The sequence below is a fragment of the Salvelinus fontinalis genome, chromosome 25, assembly GCF_029448725.1.
Source record: "Salvelinus fontinalis isolate EN_2023a chromosome 25, ASM2944872v1, whole genome shotgun sequence".
In the NCBI taxonomy this organism is placed as follows: domain Eukaryota; kingdom Metazoa; phylum Chordata; class Actinopteri; order Salmoniformes; family Salmonidae; genus Salvelinus; species Salvelinus fontinalis.
This window is the reverse complement of record NC_074689.1, coordinates 34,732,623-34,756,985: the sequence shown is the minus strand read 5'-3', so window position 1 is coordinate 34,756,985 and position 24,363 is coordinate 34,732,623. Positions and strand designations below refer to the sequence as shown.

Genomic DNA, 24,363 nt, shown 5'->3' with positions numbered 1-24,363 from the left:
TGGTGTCTGGCTGACTGGCTGACTGTATGGTGTCTGGCTGACTGTATGGTGTCTGGCTGACTGTATGGTGTCTGGCTGACTGTATGGTGTCTGGCTGACTGTCTGACTGTATGGTGTCTGGCTGACTGTCTGACTGTCTGGTGTCTGGCTGACTGTCTGACTGTATGGTGTCTGGCTGACTGTCTGACTGTATGGTGTCTGGCTGACTGTCTGCCTGTATGGTGTCTGTCTGACTGTCTGACTGTATGGTGTCTGGCTGACTGTCTGACTGTCTGCCTGTATGGTGTCTGGCTGACTGTCTGACTGTATGGTGTCTGGCTAACTGTCTGACTGTCTGCCTGTATGGTGTCTGGCTGACTGTCTGACTGTATGGTGTCTGGCTGACTGTCTGACTGTATGGTGTCTGTCTGACTGTATGGTGTCTGGCTGACTGTCTGACTGTATGGCTGACTGTCTGACTGTATGGTGTCTGGCTGACTGTATGGTGTCTGGCTGACTGTCTGACTGTATGGTGTCTGGCTGACTGTCTGACTGTATGGTGTCTGGCTGACTGTCTGCCTGTATGGTGTATGGCTGACTGTCTGACTGTATGGTGTCTGGCTGACTGTCTGACTGCATGGTGTCTGGCTGACTGTCTGACTGTATGGTGTCTGGCTGACTGTATGGTGTCTGGCTGACTGTCTGACTTTATGGTGTCTGGCTGACTGTATGGTGTCTGGCTGACTGTATGGTGTCTGGCTGACTGTATGGTGTCTGACTGACTATCTGCCTGTATGGTGTCTGGCTGACTGTCTGACTGTATGGTGTCTGGCTGACTGTCTGACTGTATGGTGCCTGGCTGACTGTCTGACTGTATGGTGTCTGGCTGACTGTCTGCCTGTATGGTGTATGGCTGACTGTCTGACTGTATGGTGTCTGGCTGACTATCTGACTGTATGGTGTCTGGCTGACTGTCTGACTGCATGGTGTCTGGCTGACTGTCTGACTGTATGGTGTCTGGCTGACTGTATGGTGTCTGGCTGACTGTCTGACTTTATGGTGTCTGGCTGACTGTATGGTGTCTGGCTGACTGTATGGTGTCTGGCTGACTGTATGGTGTCTGACTGACTATCTGACTGTATGGTGTCTGGCTGACTGTCTGACTGTATGGTGTCTGGCTGACTGTCTGACTGTATGGTGTCTGGCTGACTGGCTGACTGTATGGTGTCTGGCTGATTGTCTGACTGTCTGTCTGACTGTCTGACTGTATGGTGTCTGGCTGACTGTATGGTGTCTGGCTGACTGTCTGTCTGACTGTCTGACTGTATGGTGTCTGGCTGACTGTATGGTGTCTGGCTGACTGTCTGACTGTCTGTCTGACTGTCTGACTGTATGGCTGACTGTCTGACTGTATGGTGTCTGGCTGATTGTCTGACTTTATGGCTGACTGTCTGACTGTATGGTGTCTGGCTGACTGTATGGTGTCTGTCTGTCTGTCTGACTGTATGGTGTCTGGCTGACTGTCTGGCTGTATGGTGTCTGGCTGACTGTCTGACTGTATGGTGTCTGGCTGACTGTCTGGCTGTATGGTGTCTGGCTGACTGTCTGACTGTATGGTGTCTGGCTGACTGTCTGACTGTATGGTGTCTGGCTGACTGGCTGACTGTATGGTGTCTGGCTGACTGTATGGTGTCTGGCTGACTGTCTGACTGTATGGCTGACTGTCTGACTGTATGGTGTCTGGCTGACTGTCTGACTGTATGGTGTCTGGCTGACTGTCTGACTGTATGGTGTCTGGCTGACTGTCTGACTGTCTGACTGTATGGCTGACTGTCTGACTGTATGGTGTCTGGCTGACTGTCTGACTGTATGGTGTCTGGCTGACTGTCTGACTGTATGGTGTCTGGCTGACTGTATGGTGTCTGGCTGACTGTCTGGCTGTATGGTGTCTGGCTGACTGTATGGTGTCTGGCTGACTGTAGGGTGTCTGGCTGACTGTATGGTGTCTGGCTGACTGTCTGACTGTATGGTGTCTGGCTGATTGTCTGACTGTATGGTGTCTGGCTGACTGGCTGACTGTATGGTGTCTGGCTGACTGTATGGTGTCTGGCTGACTGTATGGTGTCTGGCTGACTGTATGGTGTCTGGCTGACTGTCTGACTGTATGGTGTCTGGCTGACTGTCTGACTGTCTGGTGTCTGGCTGACTGTCTGACTGTATGGTGTCTGGCTGACTGTCTGACTGTATGGTGTCTGGCTGACTGTCTGCCTGTATGGTGTCTGTCTGACTGTCTGACTGTATGGTGTCTGGCTGACTGTCTGACTGTCTGCCTGTATGGTGTCTGGCTGACTGTCTGACTGTATGGTGTCTGGCTAACTGTCTGACTGTCTGCCTGTATGGTGTCTGGCTGACTGTCTGACTGTATGGTGTCTGGCTGACTGTCTGACTGTATGGTGTCTGTCTGACTGTATGGTGTCTGGCTGACTGTCTGACTGTATGGCTGACTGTCTGACTGTATGGTGTCTGGCTGACTGTATGGTGTCTGGCTGACTGTCTGACTGTATGGTGTCTGGCTGACTGTCTGCCTGTATGGTGTATGGCTGACTTTCTGACTGTATGGTGTCTGGCTGACTGTCTGACTGTATGGTGTCTGGCTGACTATCTGACTGTATGGTGTCTGGCTGACTGTCTGACTGTATGGTGTCTGGCTGACTGTCTGACTGTATGGTGTCTGGCTGACTGTATGGTGTCTGGCTGACTGTCTGACTGTATGGTGTCTGGCTGACTGTATGGTGTCTGGCTGACTGTCTGACTTTATGGTGTCTGGCTGACTGTATGGTGTCTGGCTGACTGTATGGTGTCTGGCTGACTGTATGGTGTCTGACTGACTATCTGACTGTATGGTGTCTGGCTGACTGTCTGACTGTATGGTGTCTGGCTGACTGTCTGACTGTATGGTGTCTGGCTGACTGGCTGACTGTATGGTGTCTGGCTGATTGTCTGACTGTCTGTCTGACTGTCTGACTGTATGGTGTCTGGCTGACTGTATGGTGTCTGGCTGACTGTCTGTCTGACTGTCTGACTGTATGGTGTCTGGCTGACTGTATGGTGTCTGGCTGACTGTCTGACTGTCTGTCTGACTGTCTGACTGTATGGCTGACTGTCTGACTGTATGGTGTCTGGCTGATTGTCTGACTTTATGGCTGACTGTCTGACTGTATGGTGTCTGGCTGACTGTATGGTGTCTGTCTGTCTGTCTGACTGTATGGTGTCTGGCTGACTGTCTGGCTGTATGGTGTCTGGCTGACTGTCTGACTGTATGGTGTCTGGCTGACTGTCTGGCTGTATGGTGTCTGGCTGACTGTCTGACTGTATGGTGTCTGGCTGACTGTCTGACTGTATGGTGTCTGGCTGACTGGCTGACTGTATGGTGTCTGGCTGACTGTATGGTGTCTGGCTGACTGTCTGACTGTATGGCTGACTGTCTGACTGTATGGTGTCTGGCTGACTGTCTGACTGTATGGTGTCTGGCTGACTGTCTGACTGTATGGTGTCTGGCTGACTGTCTGACTGTCTGACTGTATGGCTGACTGTCTGACTGTATGGTGTCTGGCTGACTGTCTGACTGTATGGTGTCTGGCTGACTGTCTGACTGTATGGTGTCTGGCTGACTGTATGGTGTCTGGCTGACTGTCTGGCTGTATGGTGTCTGGCTGACTGTATGGTGTCTGGCTGACTGTATGGTGTCTGGCTGACTGTATGGTGTCTGGCTGACTGTCTGACTGTATGGTGTCTGGCTGATTGTCTGACTGTATGGTGTCTGGCTGACTGGCTGACTGTATGGTGTCTGGCTGACTGTATGGTGTCTGGCTGACTGTATGGTGTCTGGCTGACTGTATGGTGTCTGGCTGACTGTCTGACTGTATGGTGTCTGGCTGACTGTCTGACTGTCTGGTGTCTGGCTGACTGTCTGACTGTATGGTGTCTGGCTGACTGTCTGACTGTATGGTGTCTGGCTGACTGTCTGCCTGTATGGTGTCTGTCTGACTGTCTGACTGTATGGTGTCTGGCTGACTGTCTGACTGTCTGCCTGTATGGTGTCTGGCTGACTGTCTGACTGTATGGTGTCTGGCTAACTGTCTGACTGTCTGCCTGTATGGTGTCTGGCTGACTGTCTGACTGTATGGTGTCTGGCTGACTGTCTGACTGTATGGTGTCTGTCTGACTGTATGGTGTCTGGCTGACTGTCTGACTGTATGGCTGACTGTCTGACTGTATGGTGTCTGGCTGACTGTATGGTGTCTGGCTGACTGTCTGACTGTATGGTGTCTGGCTGACTGTCTGCCTGTATGGTGTATGGCTGACTTTCTGACTGTATGGTGTCTGGCTGACTGTCTGACTGTATGGTGTCTGGCTGACTATCTGACTGTATGGTGTCTGGCTGACTGTCTGACTGTATGGTGTCTGGCTGACTGTCTGACTGTATGGTGTCTGGCTGACTGTATGGTGTCTGGCTGACTGTCTGACTGTATGGTGTCTGGCTGACTGTATGGTGTCTGGCTGACTGTATGGTGTCTGGCTGACTGTATGGTGTCTGACTGACTGTCTGACTGTATGGTGTCTGGCTGACTGTCTGACTGTATGGTGTCTGGCTGACTGTCTGACTGTATGGTGTCTGGCTGACTGGCTGACTGTATGGTGTCTGGCTGATTGTCTGACTGTCTGTCTGACTGTCTGACTGTATGGTGTCTGGCTGACTGTATGGTGTCTGGCTGACTGTCTGTCTGACTGTCTGACTGTATGGTGTCTGGCTGACTGTATGGTGTCTGGCTGACTGTCTGACTGTCTGTCTGACTGTCTGACTGTATGGCTGACTGTCTGACTGTATGGTGTCTGGCTGATTGTCTGACTTTATGGCTGACTGTCTGACTGTATGGTGTCTGGCTGACTGTATGGTGTCTGTCTGTCTGTCTGACTGTATGGTGTCTGGCTGACTGTCTGGCTGTATGGTGTCTGGCTGACTGTCTGACTGTATGGTGTCTGGCTGACTGTCTGGCTGTATGGTGTCTGGCTGACTGTCTGACTGTATGGTGTCTGGCTGACTGTCTGACTGTATGGTGTCTGGCTGACTGGCTGACTGTATTGTGTCTGGCTGACTGTATGGTGTCTGGCTGACTGTCTGACTGTATGGCTGACTGTCTGACTGTATGGTGTCTGGCTGACTGTCTGACTGTATGGTGTCTGGCTGACTGTCTGACTGTATGGTGTCTGGCTGACTGTATGGTGTCTGGCTGACTGTCTGGCTGTATGGTGTCTGGCTGAGTGTCTGACTGTATGGTGTCTGGCTGACTGTCTGACTGTATGGTGTCTGACTGACTGTATGGTGTCTGGCTGACTGTCTGACTGTATGGTGTCTGGCTGACTGTCTGACTGTATGGCTGACTGTCTGTCTGTATGGTGTCTGGCTGACTGTCTGACTGTATGGTGTCTGGCTGGCTGTATGGTGTCTGGCTGACTGTCTGACTGTATGGTGTCTGGCTGACTGTCTGACTGTATGGTGTCTGGCTGACTGTATGGTGTCTGGCTGACTGTCTGCCTGTATGGTCTCTGGCTGACTGGCTGACTGTATGGTGTCTGGCTGACTGTCTGACTGTCTGGTGTCTGGCTGACTGTCTGACTGTATGGTGTCTGTCTGACTGTATGGTGTCTGGCTGACTGTATGGTGTCTGGCTGACTGTCTGACTGTATGGTGTCTGGCTGACTGTATGGTGTCTGGCTGACTGTGTGGTGTCTGGCTGACTGTATGGTGTCTGGCTGACTGTATGGTGTCTGGCTGACTGTCTGACTGTATGGTGTCTGGCTGACTGTCTGACTGTATGGTGTCTGGCTGACTGTATGGTGTCTGGCTGACTGTATGGTGTCTGGCTGACTGTATGGTGTCTGGCTGACTGTATGGTGTCTGGCTGACTGTCTGACTGTATGGTGTCTGGCTGACTGTCTGACTGTATGGTTTCTGGCTGACTGTCTGGCTGTATGGTGTCTGGCTGACTGTCTGACTGTATGGTGTCTGGCTGACTGTATGGTGGCTGGCTGACTGTATGGTGTCTGGCTGATTGTCTGACTGTCTGGCTGACTGTCTGACTGTATGGTGTCTGTCTGTCTGGCTGACTGTATGGTGTCTGGCTGACTGTATGGTGTCTGGCTGACTGTCTGTCTGACTGTCTGACTGTATGGTGTCTGGCTGACTGTATGGTGTCTGGCTGACTGTCTGACTGTCTGTCTGACTGTCTGACTGTATGGCTGACTGTCTGACTGTATGGTGTCTGGCTGATTGTCTGACTTTATGGCTGACTGTCTGACTGTATGGTGTCTGGCTGACTGTATGGTGTCTGTCTGTCTGTCTGACTGTATGGTGTCTGGCTGACTGTCTGGCTGTATGGTGTCTGGCTGACTGTCTGGCTGTATGGTGTCTGGCTGACTGTCTGACTGTATGGTGTCTGGCTGACTGTCTGACTGTATGGTGTCTGGCTGACTGGCTGACTGTATGGTGTCTGGCTGACTGTATGGTGTCTGGCTGACTGTCTGACTGTATGGCTGACTGTCTGACTGTATGGTGTCTGGCTGACTGTCTGACTGTATGGTGTCTGGCTGACTGTCTGACTGTATGGTGTCTGGCTGACTGTCTGACTGTATGGTGTCTGGCTGACTGTCTGACTGTATGGTGTCTGGCTGACTGTATGGTGTCTGGCTGACTGTCTGACTGTATGGTGTCTGGCTGACTGTATGGTGTCTGGCTGACTGTATGGTGTCTGGCTGACTGTATGGTGTCTGACTGACTGTCTGACTGTATGGTGTCTGGCTGACTGTCTGACTGTATGGTGTCTGGCTGACTGTCTGACTGTATGGTGTCTGGCTGACTGGCTGACTGTATGGTGTCTGGCTGATTGTCTGACTGTCTGTCTGACTGTCTGACTGTATGGTGTCTGGCTGACTGTATGGTGTCTGGCTGACTGTCTGTCTGACTGTCTGACTGTATGGTGTCTGGCTGACTGTATGGTGTCTGGCTGACTGTCTGACTGTCTGTCTGACTGTCTGACTGTATGGCTGACTGTCTGACTGTATGGTGTCTGGCTGATTGTCTGACTTTATGGCTGACTGTCTGACTGTATGGTGTCTGGCTGACTGTATGGTGTCTGTCTGTCTGTCTGACTGTATGGTGTCTGGCTGACTGTCTGGCTGTATGGTGTCTGGCTGACTGTCTGACTGTATGGTGTCTGGCTGACTGTCTGGCTGTATGGTGTCTGGCTGACTGTCTGACTGTATGGTGTCTGGCTGACTGTCTGACTGTATGGTGTCTGGCTGACTGGCTGACTGTATTGTGTCTGGCTGACTGTATGGTGTCTGGCTGACTGTCTGACTGTATGGCTGACTGTCTGACTGTATGGTGTCTGGCTGACTGTCTGACTGTATGGTGTCTGGCTGACTGTCTGACTGTATGGTGTCTGGCTGACTGTCTGACTGTATGGTGTCTGGCTGACTGTCTGACTGTATGGTGTCTGGCTGACTGGCTGACTGTATTGTGTCTGGCTGACTGTATGGTGTCTGGCTGACTGTCTGACTGTATGGCTGACTGTCTGACTGTATGGTGTCTGGCTGACTGTCTGACTGTATGGTGTCTGGCTGACTGTCTGACTGTATGGTGTCTGGCTGACTGTATGGTGTCTGGCTGACTGTCTGGCTGTATGGTGTCTGGCTGAGTGTCTGACTGTATGGTGTCTGGCTGACTGTCTGACTGTATGGTGTCTGGCTGACTGTATGGTGTCTGGCTGACTGTCTGACTGTATGGTGTCTGGCTGACTGTCTGACTGTATGGCTGACTGTCTGTCTGTATGGTGTCTGGCTGACTGTCTGACTGTATGGTGTCTGGCTGGCTGTATGGTGTCTGGCTGACTGTCTGACTGTATGGTGTCTGGCTGACTGTCTGACTGTATGGTGTCTGGCTGACTGTATGGTGTCTGGCTGACTGTCTGCCTGTATGGTCTCTGGCTGACTGGCTGACTGTATGGTGTCTGGCTGACTGTCTGACTGTCTGGTGTCTGGCTGACTGTCTGACTGTATGGTGTCTGGCTGACTGTATGGTGTCTGGCTGACTGTATGGTGTCTGGCTGACTGTCTGACTGTATGGTGTCTGGCTGACTGTATGGTGTCTGGCTGACTGTGTGGTGTCTGGCTGACTGTATGGTGTCTGGCTGACTGTATGGTGTCTGGCTGACTGTCTGACTGTATGGTGTCTGGCTGACTGTCTGACTGTATGGTGTCTGGCTGACTGTATGGTGTCTGGCTGACTGTATGGTGTCTGGCTGACTGTATGGTGTCTGGCTGACTGTATGGTGTCTGGCTGACTGTCTGACTGTATGGTGTCTGGCTGACTTTCTGACTGTATGGTTTCTGGCTGACTGTCTGGCTGTATGGTGTCTGGCTGACTGTCTGACTGTATGGTGTCTGGCTGACTGTATGGTGTCTGGCTGACTGTATGGTGTCTGGCTGATTGTCTGACTGTCTGGCTGACTGTCTGACTGTATGGTGTCTGGCTGACTGTATGGTGTCTGTCTGTCTGGCTGACTGTATGGTGTCTGGCTGACTGTATGGTGTCTGGCTGACTGTCTGTCTGACTGTCTGACTGTATGGTGTCTGGCTGACTGTATGGTGTCTGTCTGACTGTCTGTCTGACTGTCTGACTGTATGGCTGACTGTCTGACTGTATGGTGTCTGGCTGATTGTCTGACTTTATGGCTGACTGTCTGACTGTATGGTGTCTGGCTGACTGTATGGTGTCTGTCTGTCTGTCTGACTGTATGGTGTCTGGCTGACTGTCTGGCTGTATGGTGTCTGGCTGACTGTCTGACTGTATGGTGTCTGGCTGACTGTCTGGCTGTATGGTGTCTGGCTGACTGTCTGACTGTATGGTGTCTGGCTGACTGTCTGACTGTATGGTGTCTGGCTGACTGGCTGACTGTATGGTGTCTGGCTGACTGTATGGTGTCTGGCTGACTGTCTGACTGTATGGCTGACTGTCTGACTGTATGGTGTCTGGCTGACTGTCTGACTGTATGGTGTCTGGCTGACTGTCTGACTGTATGGTGTCTGGCTGACTGTCTGACTGTATGGTGTCTGGCTGACTGTCTGACTGTATGGTGTCTGGCTGACTGTATGGTGTCTGGCTGACTGTCTGACTGTATGGTGTCTGGCTGACTGTATGGTGTCTGGCTGACTGTATGGTGTCTGGCTGACTGTATGGTGTCTGACTGACTGTCTGACTGTATGGTGTCTGGCTGACTGTCTGACTGTATGGTGTCTGGCTGACTGTCTGACTGTATGGTGTCTGGCTGACTGGCTGACTGTATGGTGTCTGGCTGATTGTCTGACTGTCTGTCTGACTGTCTGACTGTATGGTGTCTGGCTGACTGTATGGTGTCTGGCTGACTGTCTGTCTGACTGTCTGACTGTATGGTGTCTGGCTGACTGTATGGTGTCTGGCTGACTGTCTGACTGTCTGTCTGACTGTCTGACTGTATGGCTGACTGTCTGACTGTATGGTGTCTGGCTGATTGTCTGACTTTATGGCTGACTGTCTGACTGTATGGTGTCTGGCTGACTGTATGGTGTCTGTCTGTCTGTCTGACTGTATGGTGTCTGGCTGACTGTCTGGCTGTATGGTGTCTGGCTGACTGTCTGACTGTATGGTGTCTGGCTGACTGTCTGGCTGTATGGTGTCTGGCTGACTGTCTGACTGTATGGTGTCTGGCTGACTGTCTGACTGTATGGTGTCTGGCTGACTGGCTGACTGTATTGTGTCTGGCTGACTGTATGGTGTCTGGCTGACTGTCTGACTGTATGGCTGACTGTCTGACTGTATGGTGTCTGGCTGACTGTCTGACTGTATGGTGTCTGGCTGACTGTCTGACTGTATGGTGTCTGGCTGACTGTCTGACTGTCTGACTGTATGGCTGACTGTCTGACTGTATGGTGTCTGGCTGACTGTCTGACTGTATGGTGTCTGGCTGACTGTCTGACTGTATGGTGTCTGGCTGACTGTATGGTGTCTGGCTGACTGTCTGGCTGTATGGTGTCTGGCTGAGTGTCTGACTGTATGGTGTCTGGCTGACTGTCTGACTGTATGGTGTCTGACTGACTGTATGGTGTCTGGCTGACTGTCTGACTGTATGGTGTCTGGCTGACTGTCTGACTGTATGGCTGACTGTCTGTCTGTATGGTGTCTGGCTGACTGTCTGACTGTATGGTGTCTGGCTGGCTGTATGGTGTCTGGCTGACTGTCTGACTGTATGGTGTCTGGCTGACTGTCTGACTGTATGGTGTCTGGCTGACTGTATGGTGTCTGGCTGACTGTCTGCCTGTATGGTGTCTGGCTGACTGGCTGACTGTATGGTGTCTGGCTGACTGTCTGACTGTCTGGTGTCTGGCTGACTGTCTGACTGTATGGTGTCTGGCTGACTGTATGGTGTCTGGCTGACTGTATGGTGTCTGGCTGACTGTCTGACTGTATGGTGTCTGGCTGACTGTATGGTGTCTGGCTGACTGTGTGGTGTCTGGCTGACTGTATGGTGTCTGGCTGACTGTATGGTGTCTGGCTGACTGTCTGACTGTATGGTGTCTGGCTGACTGTCTGACTGTATGGTGTCTGGCTGACTGTATGGTGTCTGGCTGACTGTATGGTGTCTGGCTGACTGTATGGTGTCTGGCTGACTGTATGGTGTCTGGCTGACTGTATGGTGTCTGGCTGACTGTCTGACTGTATGGTGTCTGGCTGACTGTCTGACTGTATGGTTTCTGGCTGACTGTCTGGCTGTATGGTGTCTGGCTGACTGTCTGACTGTATGGTGTCTGGCTGACTGTATGGTGTCTGGCTGACTGTATGGTGTCTGGCTGACTGTCTGACTGTATGGTGTCTGGCTGACTGTATGGTGTCTGTCTGTCTGGCTGACTGTATGGTGTCTGGCTGACTGTATGGTGTCTGGCTGACTGTCTGTCTGACTGTCTGACTGTATGGTGTCTGGCTGACTGTATGGTGTCTGGCTGACTGTCTGACTGTCTGTCTGACTGTCTGACTGTATGGCTGACTGTCTGACTGTATGGTGTCTGGCTGATTGTCTGACTTTATGGCTGACTGTCTGACTGTATGGTGTCTGGCTGACTGTATGGTGTCTGTCTGTCTGTCTGACTGTATGGTGTCTGGCTGACTGTCTGGCTGTATGGTGTCTGGCTGACTGTCTGACTGTATGGTGTCTGGCTGACTGTCTGGCTGTATGGTGTCTGGCTGACTGTCTGACTGTATGGTGTCTGGCTGACTGTCTGACTGTATGGTGTCTGGCTGACTGGCTGACTGTATGGTGTCTGGCTGACTGTATGGTGTCTGGCTGACTGTCTGACTGTATGGCTGACTGTCTGACTGTATGGTGTCTGGCTGACTGTCTGACTGTATGGTGTCTGGCTGACTGTCTGACTGTATGGTGTCTGGCTGACTGTCTGACTGTATGGTGTCTGGCTGACTGTCTGACTGTATGGTGTCTGGCTGACTGTATGGTGTCTGGCTGACTGTCTGACTGTATGGTGTCTGGCTGACTGTATGGTGTCTGGCTGACTGTATGGTGTCTGGCTGACTGTATGGTGTCTGACTGACTGTCTGACTGTATGGTGTCTGGCTGACTGTCTGACTGTATGGTGTCTGGCTGACTGTCTGACTGTATGGTGTCTGGCTGACTGGCTGACTGTATGGTGTCTGGCTGACTGTCTGACTGTCTGTCTGACTGTCTGACTGTATGGTGTCTGGCTGACTGTATGGTGTCTGGCTGACTGTCTGTCTGACTGTCTGACTGTATGGTGTCTGGCTGACTGTATGGTGTCTGGCTGACTGTCTGACTGTCTGTCTGACTGTCTGACTGTATGGCTGACTGTCTGACTGTATGGTGTCTGGCTGATTGTCTGACTTTATGGCTGACTGTCTGACTGTATGGTGTCTGGCTGACTGTATGGTGTCTGTCTGTCTGTCTGACTGTATGGTGTCTGGCTGACTGTCTGGCTGTATGGTGTCTGGCTGACTGTCTGACTGTATGGTGTCTGGCTGACTGTCTGGCTGTATGGTGTCTGGCTGACTGTCTGACTGTATGGTGTCTGGCTGACTGTCTGACTGTATGGTGTCTGGCTGACTGGCTGACTGTATTGTGTCTGGCTGACTGTATGGTGTCTGGCTGACTGTCTGACTGTATGGCTGACTGTCTGACTGTATGGTGTCTGGCTGACTGTCTGACTGTATGGTGTCTGGCTGACTGTCTGACTGTATGGTGTCTGGCTGACTGTCTGACTGTCTGACTGTATGGCTGACTGTCTGACTGTATGGTGTCTGGCTGACTGTCTGACTGTATGGTGTCTGGCTGACTGTCTGACTGTATGGTGTCTGGCTGACTGTATGGTGTCTGGCTGACTGTCTGGCTGTATGGTGTCTGGCTGACTGTCTGACTGTATGGTGTCTGGCTGACTGTCTGACTGTATGGCTGACTGTCTGTCTGTATGGTGTCTGGCTGACTGTCTGACTGTATGGTGTCTGGCTGGCTGTATGGTGTCTGGCTGACTGTCTGACTGTATGGTGTCTGGCTGACTGTCTGACTGTATGGTGTCTGGCTGACTGTATGGTGTCTGGCTGACTGTCTGCCTGTATGGTGTCTGGCTGACTGGCTGACTGTATGGTGTCTGGCTGACTGTCTGACTGTCTGGTGTCTGGCTGACTGTCTGACTGTATGGTGTCTGGCTGACTGTATGGTGTCTGGCTGACTGTATGGTGTCTGGCTGACTGTCTGACTGTATGGTGTCTGGCTGACTGTATGGTGTCTGGCTGACTGTGTGGTGTCTGGCTGACTGTATGGTGTCTGGCTGACTGTATGGTGTCTGGCTGACTGTCTGACTGTATGGTGTCTGGCTGACTGTCTGACTGTATGGTGTCTGGCTGACTGTATGGTGTCTGGCTGACTGTATGGTGTCTGGCTGACTGTATGGTGTCTGGCTGACTGTATGGTGTCTGGCTGACTGTATGGTGTCTGGCTGACTGTCTGACTGTATGGTGTCTGGCTGACTGTCTGACTGTATGGTTTCTGGCTGACTGTCTGGCTGTATGGTGTCTGGCTGACTGTCTGACTGTATGGTGTCTGGCTGACTGTATGGTGTCTGGCTGACTGTATGGTGTCTGGCTGATTGTCTGACTGTCTGGCTGACTGTCTGACTGTATGGTGTCTGGCTGACTGTATGGTGTCTGTCTGTCTGGCTGACTGTATGGTGTCTGGCTGACTGTATGGTGTCTGGCTGACTGTCTGTCTGACTGTCTGACTGTATGGTGTCTGGCTGACTGTATGGTGTCTGGCTGACTGTCTGACTGTCTGTCTGACTGTCTGACTGTATGGCTGACTGTCTGACTGTATGGTGTCTGGCTGATTGTCTGACTTTATGGCTGACTGTCTGACTGTATGGTGTCTGGCTGACTGTATGGTGTCTGTCTGTCTGTCTGACTGTATGGTGTCTGGCTGACTGTCTGGCTGTATGGTGTCTGGCTGACTGTCTGACTGTATGGTGTCTGGCTGACTGTCTGGCTGTATGGTGTCTGGCTGACTGTCTGACTGTATGGTGTCTGGCTGACTGTCTGACTGTATGGTGTCTGGCTGACTGGCTGACTGTATGGTGTCTGGCTGACTGTATGGTGTCTGTCTGTCTGTCTGACTGTATGGTGTCTGGCTGACTGTCTGGCTGTATGGTGTCTGGCTGACTGTCTGACTGTATGGTGTCTGGCTGACTGTCTGACTGTATGGTGTCTGGCTGACTGTCTGACTGTATGGTGTCTGGCTGACTGGCTGACTGTATGGTGTCTGGCTGACTGTATGGTGTCTGGCTGACTGTCTGACTGTATGGCTGACTGTCTGACTGTATGGTGTCTGGCTGACTGTCTGACTGTATGGTGTCTGGCTGACTGTCTGACTGTATGGTGTCTGGCTGACTGTCTGACTGTATGGTGTCTGGCTGACTGTCTGACTGTATGGTGTCTGGCTGACTGTCTGACTGTATGGTGTCTGGCTGACTGTCTGACTGTATGGTGTCTGGCTGACTGTCTGACTGTATGGTGTCTGGCTGACTGTATGGTGTCTGGCTGACTGTCTGGCTGTATGGTGTCTGGCTGAGTGTCTGACTGTATGGTGTCTGGCTGACTGTCTGACTGTATGGTGTCTGACTGACTGTATGGTGTCTGGCTGACTGTCTGACTGTATGGTGTCTGGCTGACTGTCTGACTGTATGGCTGACTGTCTGTCTGTATGGTGTCTGGCTGACTGTCTGACTGTATGGTGTCTGGCTGGCTGTATGGTGTCTGGCTGACTGTCTGACTGTATGGTGTCTGGCTGACTGTCTGACTGTATGGTGTCTGGCTGACTGTATGGTGTCTGGCTGACTGTCTGCCTGTATGGTGTCTGGCTGACTGGCTGACTGTATGGTGTCTGGCTGACTGTCTGACTGTCTGGTGTCTGGCTGACTGTCTGACTGTATGGTGTCTGGCTGACTGTATGGTGTCTGGCTGACTGTATGGTGTCTGGCTGACTGTCTGACTGTATGGTGTCTGGCTGACTGTATGGTGTCTGGCTGACTGTGTGGTGTCTGGCTGACTGTATGGTGTCTGGCTGACTGTATGGTGTCTGGCTGACTGTCTGACTGTATGGTGTCTGGCTGACTGTCTGACTGTATGGTGTCTGGCTGACTGTCTGACTGTATGGTGTCTGGCTGACTGTATGGTGTCTGGCTGACTGTATGGTGTCTGGCTGACTGTATGGTGTCTGGCTGACTGTATGGTGTCTGGCTGACTGTATGGTGTCTGGCTGACTGTCTGACTGTATGGTGTCTGGCTGACTGTCTGACTGTATGGTTTCTGGCTGACTGTCTGGCTGTATGGTGTCTGGCTGACTGTCTGACTGTATGGTGTCTGGCTGACTGTATGGTGTCTGGCTGACTGTATGGTGTCTGGCTGATTGTCTGACTGTATGCTGACTGTCTGACTGTATGGTGTCTGGCTGACTGTATGGTGTCTGTCTGTCTGGCTGACTGTATGGTGTCTGGCTGACTGTATGGTGTCTGTCTGTCTGGCTGACTGTATGGTGTCTGGCTGACTGTATGGTGTCTGTCTGACTGTTTGACTGTATGGTGTCTGGCTGACTGTATGGTGTCTGGCTGACTGTATGGTGTCTGTCTGTCTGTCTGACTGTATGGTGTCTGGCTGACTGTCTGACTGTATGGTGTCTGGCTGACTGTCTGCCTGTATGGTGTCTGTCTGTCTGTCTGACTGTATGGTGTCTGTCTGACTGTTTGACTGTATGGTGTCTGGCTGACTGTATGGTGTCTGGCTGACTGTCTGACTGTATGGTGTCTGTCTGACTGTCTGACTGTATGGTGTCTGGCTGACTGTCTGACTGTATGGTGTCTGGCTGACTGTCTGACTGTATGGTGTCTGTCTGACTGTATGGTGTCTGGCTGACTGTATGGTGTCTGGCTGACTGTATGGTGTCTGGCTGACTGTCTGCCTGTATGGTGTCTGGCTGACTGTATGGTGTCTGTCTGACTGTATGGTGTCTGGCTTACTGTCTGACTGTATGGTGTCTGGCTGACTGTCTGACTGTATGGTGTCTGTCTGACTGTCTGACTGTATGGTGTCTGTCTGACTGTCTGACTGTATGGTGTCTGTCTGACCTTCTGACTGTATGGTGTCTGGCTGACTGTATGGTGTCTGGCTGACTGTCTGGTGTCTGGCTGACTGTATGGTGTCTGGCTGACTGTCTGACTGTATGGTGTCTGGCTGACTGTCTGACTGTATGGTGTCTGGCTGACTGTATGGTGTCTGGCTGACTGTATGGTGTCTGGCTGACTGTCTGCCTGTATGGTGTCTGGCTGACTGTATGGTGTCTGGCTGACTGTATGGTGTCTGGCTGACTGTATGGTGTCTGGCTGACTGTATGGTGTCTGGCTGACTGTCTGACTGTATGGTGTCTGGCTGACTGTCTGACTGTATGGTTTCTGGCTGACTGTCTGGCTGTATGGTGTCTGGCTGACTGTCTGACTGTATGGTGTCTGGCTGACTGTATGGTGTCTGGCTGACTGTATGGTGTCTGGCTGATTGTCTGACTGTCTGGCTGACTGTCTGACTGTATGGTGTCTGGCTGACTGTATGGTGTCTGTCTGTCTGGCTGACTGTATGGTGTCTGGCTGACTGTATGGTGTCTGTCTGACTGTTTGACTGTATGGTGTCTGGCGGACTGTATGGTGTCTGGCTGACTGTATGGTGTCTGTCTGTCTGTCTGACTGTATGGTGTCTGGCTGACTGTCTGACTGTATGGTGTCTGGCTGACTGTCTGCCTGTATGGTGTCTGTCTGTCTGTCTGACTGTATGGTGTCTGTCTGACTGTTTGACTGTATGGTGTCTGGCTGACTGTATGGTGTCTGGCTGACTGTCTGACTGTATGGTGTCTGGCTGACTGTCTGACTGTATGGTGTCTGTCTGACTGTCTGACTGTATGGTGTCTGGCTGACTGTCTGACTGTATGGTGTCTGGCTGACTGTCTGACTGTATGGTGTCTGGCTGACTGTATGGTGTCTGGCTGACTGTATGGTGTCTGGCTGACTGTATGGTGTCTGGCTGACTGTATGGTGTCTGGCTGACTGTCTGCCTGTATGGTGTCTGGCTGACTGTATGGTGTCTGGCTGACTGTATGGTGTCTGGCTGACTGTATGGTGTCTGGCTGACTGTATGGTGTCTGGCTGACTGTATGGTGTCTGGCTGACTGTCTGACTGTATGGTGTCTGGCTGACTGTCTGACTGTATGGTTTCTGGCTGACTGTCTGGCTGTATGGTGTCTGGCTGACTGTCTGACTGTATGGTGTCTGGCTGACTGTATGGTGTCTGGCTGACTGTATGGTGTCTGGCTGTTTGTCTGACTGTCTGGCTGACTGTCTGACTGTATGGTGTCTGGCTGACTGTATGGTGTCTGTCTGTCTGGCTGACTGTATGGTGTCTGGCTGACTGTATGGTGTCTGTCTGTCTGGCTGACTGTATGGTGTCTGGCTGACTGTATGGTGTCTGTCTGACTGTTTGACTGTATGGTGTCTGGCTGACTGTATGGTGTCTGGCTGACTGTATGGTGTCTGTCTGTCTGTCTGACTGTATGGTGTCTGGCTGACTGTCTGACTGTATGGTGTCTGGCTGACTGTCTGCCTGTATGGTGTCTGTCTGTCTGTCTGACTGTATGGTGTCTGTCTGACTGTTTGACTGTATGGTGTCTGGCTGACTGTATGGTGTCTGGCTGACTGTCTGACTGTATGGTGTCTGGCTGACTGGCTGACTGTATGGTGTCTGTCTGACTGTCTGACTGTATGGTGTCTGGCTGACTGTCTGACTGTATGGTGTCTGGCTGACTGTCTGACTGTATGGTGTCTGTCTGACTGTATGGTGTCTGGCTGACTGTATGGTGTCTGGCTGACTGTATGGTGTCTGGCTGACTGTCTGCCTGTATGGTGTCTGGCTGACTGTATGGTGTCTGTCTGACTGTATGGTGTCTGGCTTACTGTCTGACTGTATGGTGTCTGGCTGACTGTCTGACTGTATGGTGTCTGTCTGACTGTCTGACTGTATGGTGTCTGTCTGACTGTCTGACTGTATGGTGTCTGTCTGACTGTCTGACTGTATGGTGTCTGGCTGACTGTATGGTGTCTGGCTGACTGTCTGGTGTCTGGCTGACTGTATGGTGTCTGGCTGACTGTCTGACTGTATGGTGTCTGGCTGACTGTCTGACTGTATGGTGTCTGGCTGACTGTATGGTGTCTGGCTGACTGTATGGTGTCTGGCTGACTGTCTGCCTGTATGGTGTCTGGCTGACTGTATGGTGTCTGGCTGACTGTATGGTGTCTGGCTGACTGTATGGTGTCTGGCTGACTGTATGGTGTCTGGCTGACTGTCTGACTGTATGGTGTCTGGCTGACTGTCTGACTGTATGGTTTCTGGCTGACTGTCTGGCTGTATGGTGTCTGGCTGACTGTCTGACTGTATGGTGTCTGGCTGACTGTATGGTGTCTGGCTGACTGTATGGTGTCTGGCTGATTGTCTGACTGTCTGGCTGACTGTCTGACTGTATGGTGTCTGGCTGACTGTATGGTGTCTGTCTGTCTGGCTGACTGTATGGTGTCTGGCTGACTGTATGGTGTCTGTCTGTCTGGCTGACTGTATGGTGTCTGGCTGACTGTATGGTGTCTGTCTGACTGTTTGACTGTATGGTGTCTGGCTGACTGTATGGTGTCTGGCTGACTGTATGGTGTCTGTCTGTCTGTCTGACTGTATGGTGTCTGGCTGACTGTCTGACTGTATGGTGTCTGGCTGACTGTCTGCCTGTATGGTGTCTGTCTGTCTGTCTGACTGTATGGTGTCTGTCTGACTGTTTGACTGTATGGTGTCTGGCTGACTGTATGGTGTCTGGCTGACTGTCTGACTGTATGGTGTCTGGCTGACTGTCTGACTGTATGGTGTCTGTCTGACTGTCTGACTGTATGGTGTCTGGCTGACTGTCTGACTGTATGGTGTCTGGCTGACTGTCTGACTGTATGGTGTCTGTCTGACTGTATGGTGTCTGGCTGACTGTATGGTGTCTGGCTGACTGTATGGTGTCTGGCTGACTGTATGGTGTCTGGCTGACTGTCTGCCTGTATGGTGTCTGGCTGACTGTATGGTGTCTGGCTGACTGTATGGTGTCTGGCTGACTGTATGGTGTCTGGCTGACTGTATGGTGTCTGGCTGACTGTATGGTGTCTGGCTGACTGTCTGACTGTATGGTGTCTGGCTGACTGTCTGACTGTATGGTTTCTGGCTGACTGTCTGGCTGTATGGTGTCTGGCTGACTGTCTGACTGTATGGTGTCTGGCTGACTGTATGGTGTCTGGCTGACTGTATGGTGTCTGGCTGATTGTCTGACTGTCTGGCTGACTGTCTGACTGTATGGTGTCTGGCTGACTGTATGGTGTCTGTCTGTCTGGCTGACTGTATGGTGTCTGGCTGACTGTATGGTGTCTGTCTGTCTGGCTGACTGTATGGTGTCTGGCTGACTGTATGGTGTCTGTCTGACTGTTTGACTGTATGGTGTCTGGCTGACTGTATGGTGTCTGGCTGACTGTATGGTGTCTGTCTGTCTGTCTGACTGTATGGTGTCTGGCTGACTGTCTGACTGTATGGTGTCTGGCTGACTGTCTGCCTGTATGGTGTCTGTCTGTCTGTCTGACTGTATGGTGTCTGTCTGACTGTTTGACTGTATGGTGTCTGGCTGACTGTATGGTGTCTGGCTGACTGTCTGACTGTATGGTGTCTGGCTGACTGTCTGACTGTATGGTGTCTGGCTGACTGTATGGTGTCTGGCTGACTGTATGGTGTCTGTCTGACTGTATGGTGTCTGGCTTACTGTCTGACTGTATGGTGTCTGGCTGACTGTCTGACTGTATGGTGTCTGTCTGACTGTCTGACTGTATGGTGTCTGTCTGACTGTCTGACTGTATGGTGTCTGTCTGACTGTCTGACTGTATGGTGTCTGGCTGACTGTATGGTGTCTGGCTGACTGTCTGGTGTCTGGCTGACTGTATGGTGTCTGGCTGACTGTCTGACTGTATGGTGTCTGGCTGACTGTCTGACTGTATGGTGTCTGGCTGACTGTATGGTGTCTGGCTGACTGTATGGTGTCTGGCTGACTGTCTGCCTGTATGGTGTCTGGCTGACTGTATGGTGTCTGGCTGACTGTATGGTGTCTGGCTGACTGTATGGTGTCTGGCTGACTGTATGGTGTCTGGCTGACTGTCTGACTGTATGGTGTCTGGCTGACTGTCTGACTGTATGGTTTCTGGCTGACTGTCTGGCTGTATGGTGTCTGGCTGACTGTCTGACTGTATGGTGTCTGGCTGACTGTATGGTGTCTGGCTGACTGTATGGTGTCTGGCTGATTGTCTGACTGTCTGGCTGACTGTCTGACTGTATGGTGTCTGGCTGACTGTATGGTGTCTGTCTGTCTGGCTGACTGTATGGTGTCTGGCTGACTGTATGGTGTCTGTCTGTCTGGCTGACTGTATGGTGTCTGGCTGACTGTATGGTGTCTGTCTGACTGTTTGACTGTATGGTGTCTGGCTGACTGTATGGTGTCTGGCTGACTGTATGGTGTCTGTCTGTCTGTCTGACTGTATGGTGTCTGGCTGACTGTCTGACTGTATGGTGTCTGGCTGACTGTCTGCCTGTATGGTGTCTGTCTGTCTGTCTGACTGTATGGTGTCTGTCTGACTGTTTGACTGTATGGTGTCTGGCTGACTGTATGGTGTCTGGCTGACTGTCTGACTGTATGGTGTCTGGCTGACTGTCTGACTGTATGGTGTCTGTCTGACTGTCTGACTGTATGGTGTCTGGCTGACTGTCTGACTGTATGGTGTCTGGCTGACTGTCTGACTGTATGGTGTCTGTCTGACTGTATGGTGTCTGGCTGACTGTATGGTGTCTGGCTGACTGTATGGTGTCTGGCTGACTGTATGGTGTCTGGCTGACTGTCTGCCTGTATGGTGTCTGGCTGACTGTATGGTGTCTGGCTGACTGTATGGTGTCTGGCTGACTGTATGGTGTCTGGCTGACTGTATGGTGTCTGGCTGACTGTATGGTGTCTGGCTGACTGTCTGACTGTATGGTGTCTGGCTGACTGTCTGACTGTATGGTTTCTGGCTGACTGTCTGGCTGTATGGTGTCTGGCTGACTGTCTGACTGTATGGTGTCTGGCTGACTGTATGGTGTCTGGCTGACTGTATGGTGTCTGGCTGATTGTCTGACTGTCTGGCTGACTGTCTGACTGTATGGTGTCTGGCTGACTGTATGGTGTCTGTCTGTCTGGCTGACTGTATGGTGTCTGGCTGACTGTATGGTGTCTGTCTGTCTGGCTGACTGTATGGTGTCTGGCTGACTGTATGGTGTCTGTCTGACTGTTTGACTGTATGGTGTCTGGCTGACTGTATGGTGTCTGGCTGACTGTATGGTGTCTGTCTGTCTGTCTGACTGTATGGTGTCTGGCTGACTGTCTGACTGTATGGTGTCTGGCTGACTGTCTGCCTGTATGGTGTCTGTCTGTCTGTCTGACTGTATGGTGTCTGTCTGACTGTTTGACTGTATGGTGTCTGGCTGACTGTATGGTGTCTGGCTGACTGTCTGACTGTATGGTGTCTGGCTGACTGTCTGACTGTATGGTGTCTGTCTGACTGTCTGACTGTATGGTGTCTGGCTGACTGTATGGTGTCTGGCTGACTGTCTGGTGTCTGGCTGACTGTATGGTGTCTGGCTGACTGTCTGACTGTATGGTGTCTGGCTGACTGTCTGACTGTATGGTGTCTGGCTGACTGTATGGTGTCTGGCTGACTGTATGGTGTCTGGCTGACTGTCTGCCTGTATGGTGTCTGGCTGACTGTCTGGCTGACTGGCTGACTGTCTGACTGTATGGTGTCTGGCTGACTGTCTGACTGTCTGGTGTCTGGCTGACTGTCTGACTGTATGGTGTCTGGCTGACTGTCTGGCTGACTGGCTGACTGGCTGACTGTATGGTGTCTGGCTGACTGTCTGGCTGTATGGTGTCTGGCTGACTGTCTGACTGTATGGTGTCTGGCTGACTGGCTGGCTGACTGGCTGACTGTCTGACTGTATGGTGTCTGGCTGACTGTCTGACTGTATGGTGTCTGGCTGACTGTATGGTGTCTGGCTGACTGTCTGCCTGTATGGTGTCTGGCTGACTGTCTGACTGTATGGTGTCTGGCTGACTGTCTGACTGTCTGGTGTCTGGCTGACTGTCTGGCTGTATGGTGTCTGGCTGACTGTATGGTGTCTGTCTGACTGTCTGACTGTATGGTGTCTGTCTGACTGTCTGACTGTATGCTGTCTGTCTGTCTGTCTGACTGTATGCTGTCTGTCTGTCTGTCTGACTGTATGGCTGACTGGCTGACTGTATGGTGTCTGGCTGACTGTCTGACTGTATGGTGTCTGGCTGACTGTCTGACTGTATGGCTGACTGGCTGACTGTATGGTGTCTGGCTGACTGTCTGACTGTATGGTGTCTGGCTGACTGTCTGACTGTATGGTGTCTGGCTGACTGTCTGACTGTATGGTGTCTGGCTGACTGTCTGACTGTATGGTGTCTGGCTGACTGTCTGACTGTATGGTGTCTGGCTGACTGTCTGACTGTATGGTGTCTGTCTGACTGTCTGACTGTATGCTGTCTGTCTGTCTGTCTGACTGTATGGTGTCTGTCTTGACTGTATGGTGTCTGGCTGACTGTATGGTGTCTGGCTGACTGTATGGTGTCTGGCTGACTGTATGGTGTCTGGCTGACTGTCTGACTGTATGGTGTCTGGCTGACTGTATGGTGTCTGGCTGACTGTCTGACTGTATGGTGTCTGGCTGACTGTATGGTGTCTGGCTGACTGTATGGTGTCTGGCTGACTGTATGGTGTCTGGCTGACTGTCTGACTGTATGGTGTCTGGCTGACTGTCTGACTGTATGGTGTCTGTCTGTCTGACTATCTGGTGTCTGTCTTGACTGTATGGTGTCTGGCTGACTGTCTGGCTGTATGGTGTCTGGCTGACTGTCTGACTGTATGGTGTCTGGCTGACTGTCTGCCTGTATGGTGTCTGTCTGTCTGACTATCTGGTGTCTGTCTTGACTGTATGGTGTCTGGCTGACTGTCTGGCTGTATGGTGTCTGGCTGACTGTCTGACTGTATGGTGTCTGGCTGACTGTCTGACTGTATGGTGTCTGGCTGACTGTATGGTGTCTGGCTGACTGTATGGTGTCTGGCTGACTGTCTGACTGTATGGTGTCTGGCTGACTGTCTGACTGTATGGTGTCTGGCTGACTGTATGGTGTCTGGCTGACTGTATGGTGTCTGGCTTACTGTCTGACTGTATGGTGTCTGGCTGACTGTCTGACTGTCTGGTGTCTGGCTGACTGTCTGACTGTATGGTGTCTGGCTGACTGTCTGACTGTATGGTGTCTGGCTGACTGTCTGTGTTGCTGTGTTGCAGGGTGATCTGTAAACTCCTAGCCTCTAAGACAGAGAGCATCAGAGTCCAGGCTCTCAAAGTCCTGGGATACTTCCTCAAACACCTCGGACACAAGTGAGTACCTGGATGGATTGGTGGGTGGATGGATGGATTGGTGGATGGATTGGTGGATGGATTGGTGGATGGGTGGATGGATTGGTGGATGGGTGGGTGTGAGTGCTCGATTGGAGCATAAGCCATTGACTAATACCATGTTGGCTCCTACATTAATTAACCTTAAACGTTTAGTGAAGTCAGAATAAGGATAGTCATGAAGAAGCTCAGTGTATTTGGCCCAGAGAGTGTGTGTGTGTGTGTGTGTGTGTGTGTGTTGAGTTAATGTGATCCTGGCAGAATAATCATTGTGACAGAACGTGCTTCCTGTGAGGTAAAAGCCCTTATCAGGAGCAAAGCATTCTGGGAGGGTTATTCATCACATCTGACGTCAACGCCTGATGGCACGATATCAGAGCACAGGCCTGCAACTGTGTGTGTGTGTTTGGGGGGGGGGGGGGGGGCGGGGGTAGACAGGAGTGAGATGGGAGAGAGAGAGACAACATAACCAACAAAAACAGGTCACAACTCCTGCAGCTCTGTCGTACGCTGGGTATGTACATAGTCAATGGTAGGCTTGGAGGAGACTCCTATGGTAGGTTCACCTATAGCTCATCTCTTGGCAGTAGTACTGTAGACTACTTTATCACTGACCTCAACCCAGAGTCCTATGGTAGGTACACCTACAGCTCATCTCTTGGCAGTAGCACTGTAGACTACTTTATCACTGACCTCAACCCAGAGTCTCTCAGAGCGTTCACAGTCAGCCCACTGACACCCCTATCAGACCACAGCGAAATCACAGTCTACCTGAACAGAGTTATGCTCAATCATGAGGCATCAAAGCCAAAGGAACTGAATAATATTAAGAAATGCTATAGATGGAAGGAAAGTAGTGTGGAAACCTACCAAAAAACAATTAGGCAACAACAAATTCAATCCCTTTTAGACAACTTCCTGGACAAAACGTTCCACTGTAATAGTGAAGGTGTAAACTTTGCAGTATTAAATCTTAAAAGTATATTTGACCTCTCAGCTTCCCTATCAAATCTAAAAATGTCAAATAATAAACTGAGGAAAATGAACAACAATGGCAAATGGTTTGATGGAATCTAAGAAAGAAATTGAGAAACCTGTCCGACCAA

At 51.5% G+C, this 24,363-nt stretch overlaps 1 protein-coding gene across 1 annotated transcript in view; it reads left to right on the top strand.

Annotated features, from left to right (window-relative positions):
- LOC129823350 (neurobeachin-like) overlaps positions 1-24,363 on the top strand; it is a 402,752-nt gene that overhangs the window by 244,687 nt on the left and 133,702 nt on the right. Inside the window, exon 18 of the mRNA XM_055882274.1 lies at positions 23,147-23,239. Coding sequence (XP_055738249.1) covers positions 23,147-23,239 — 93 coding nt within the window. The remainder of the gene's footprint in view (positions 1-23,146; positions 23,240-24,363) is intronic.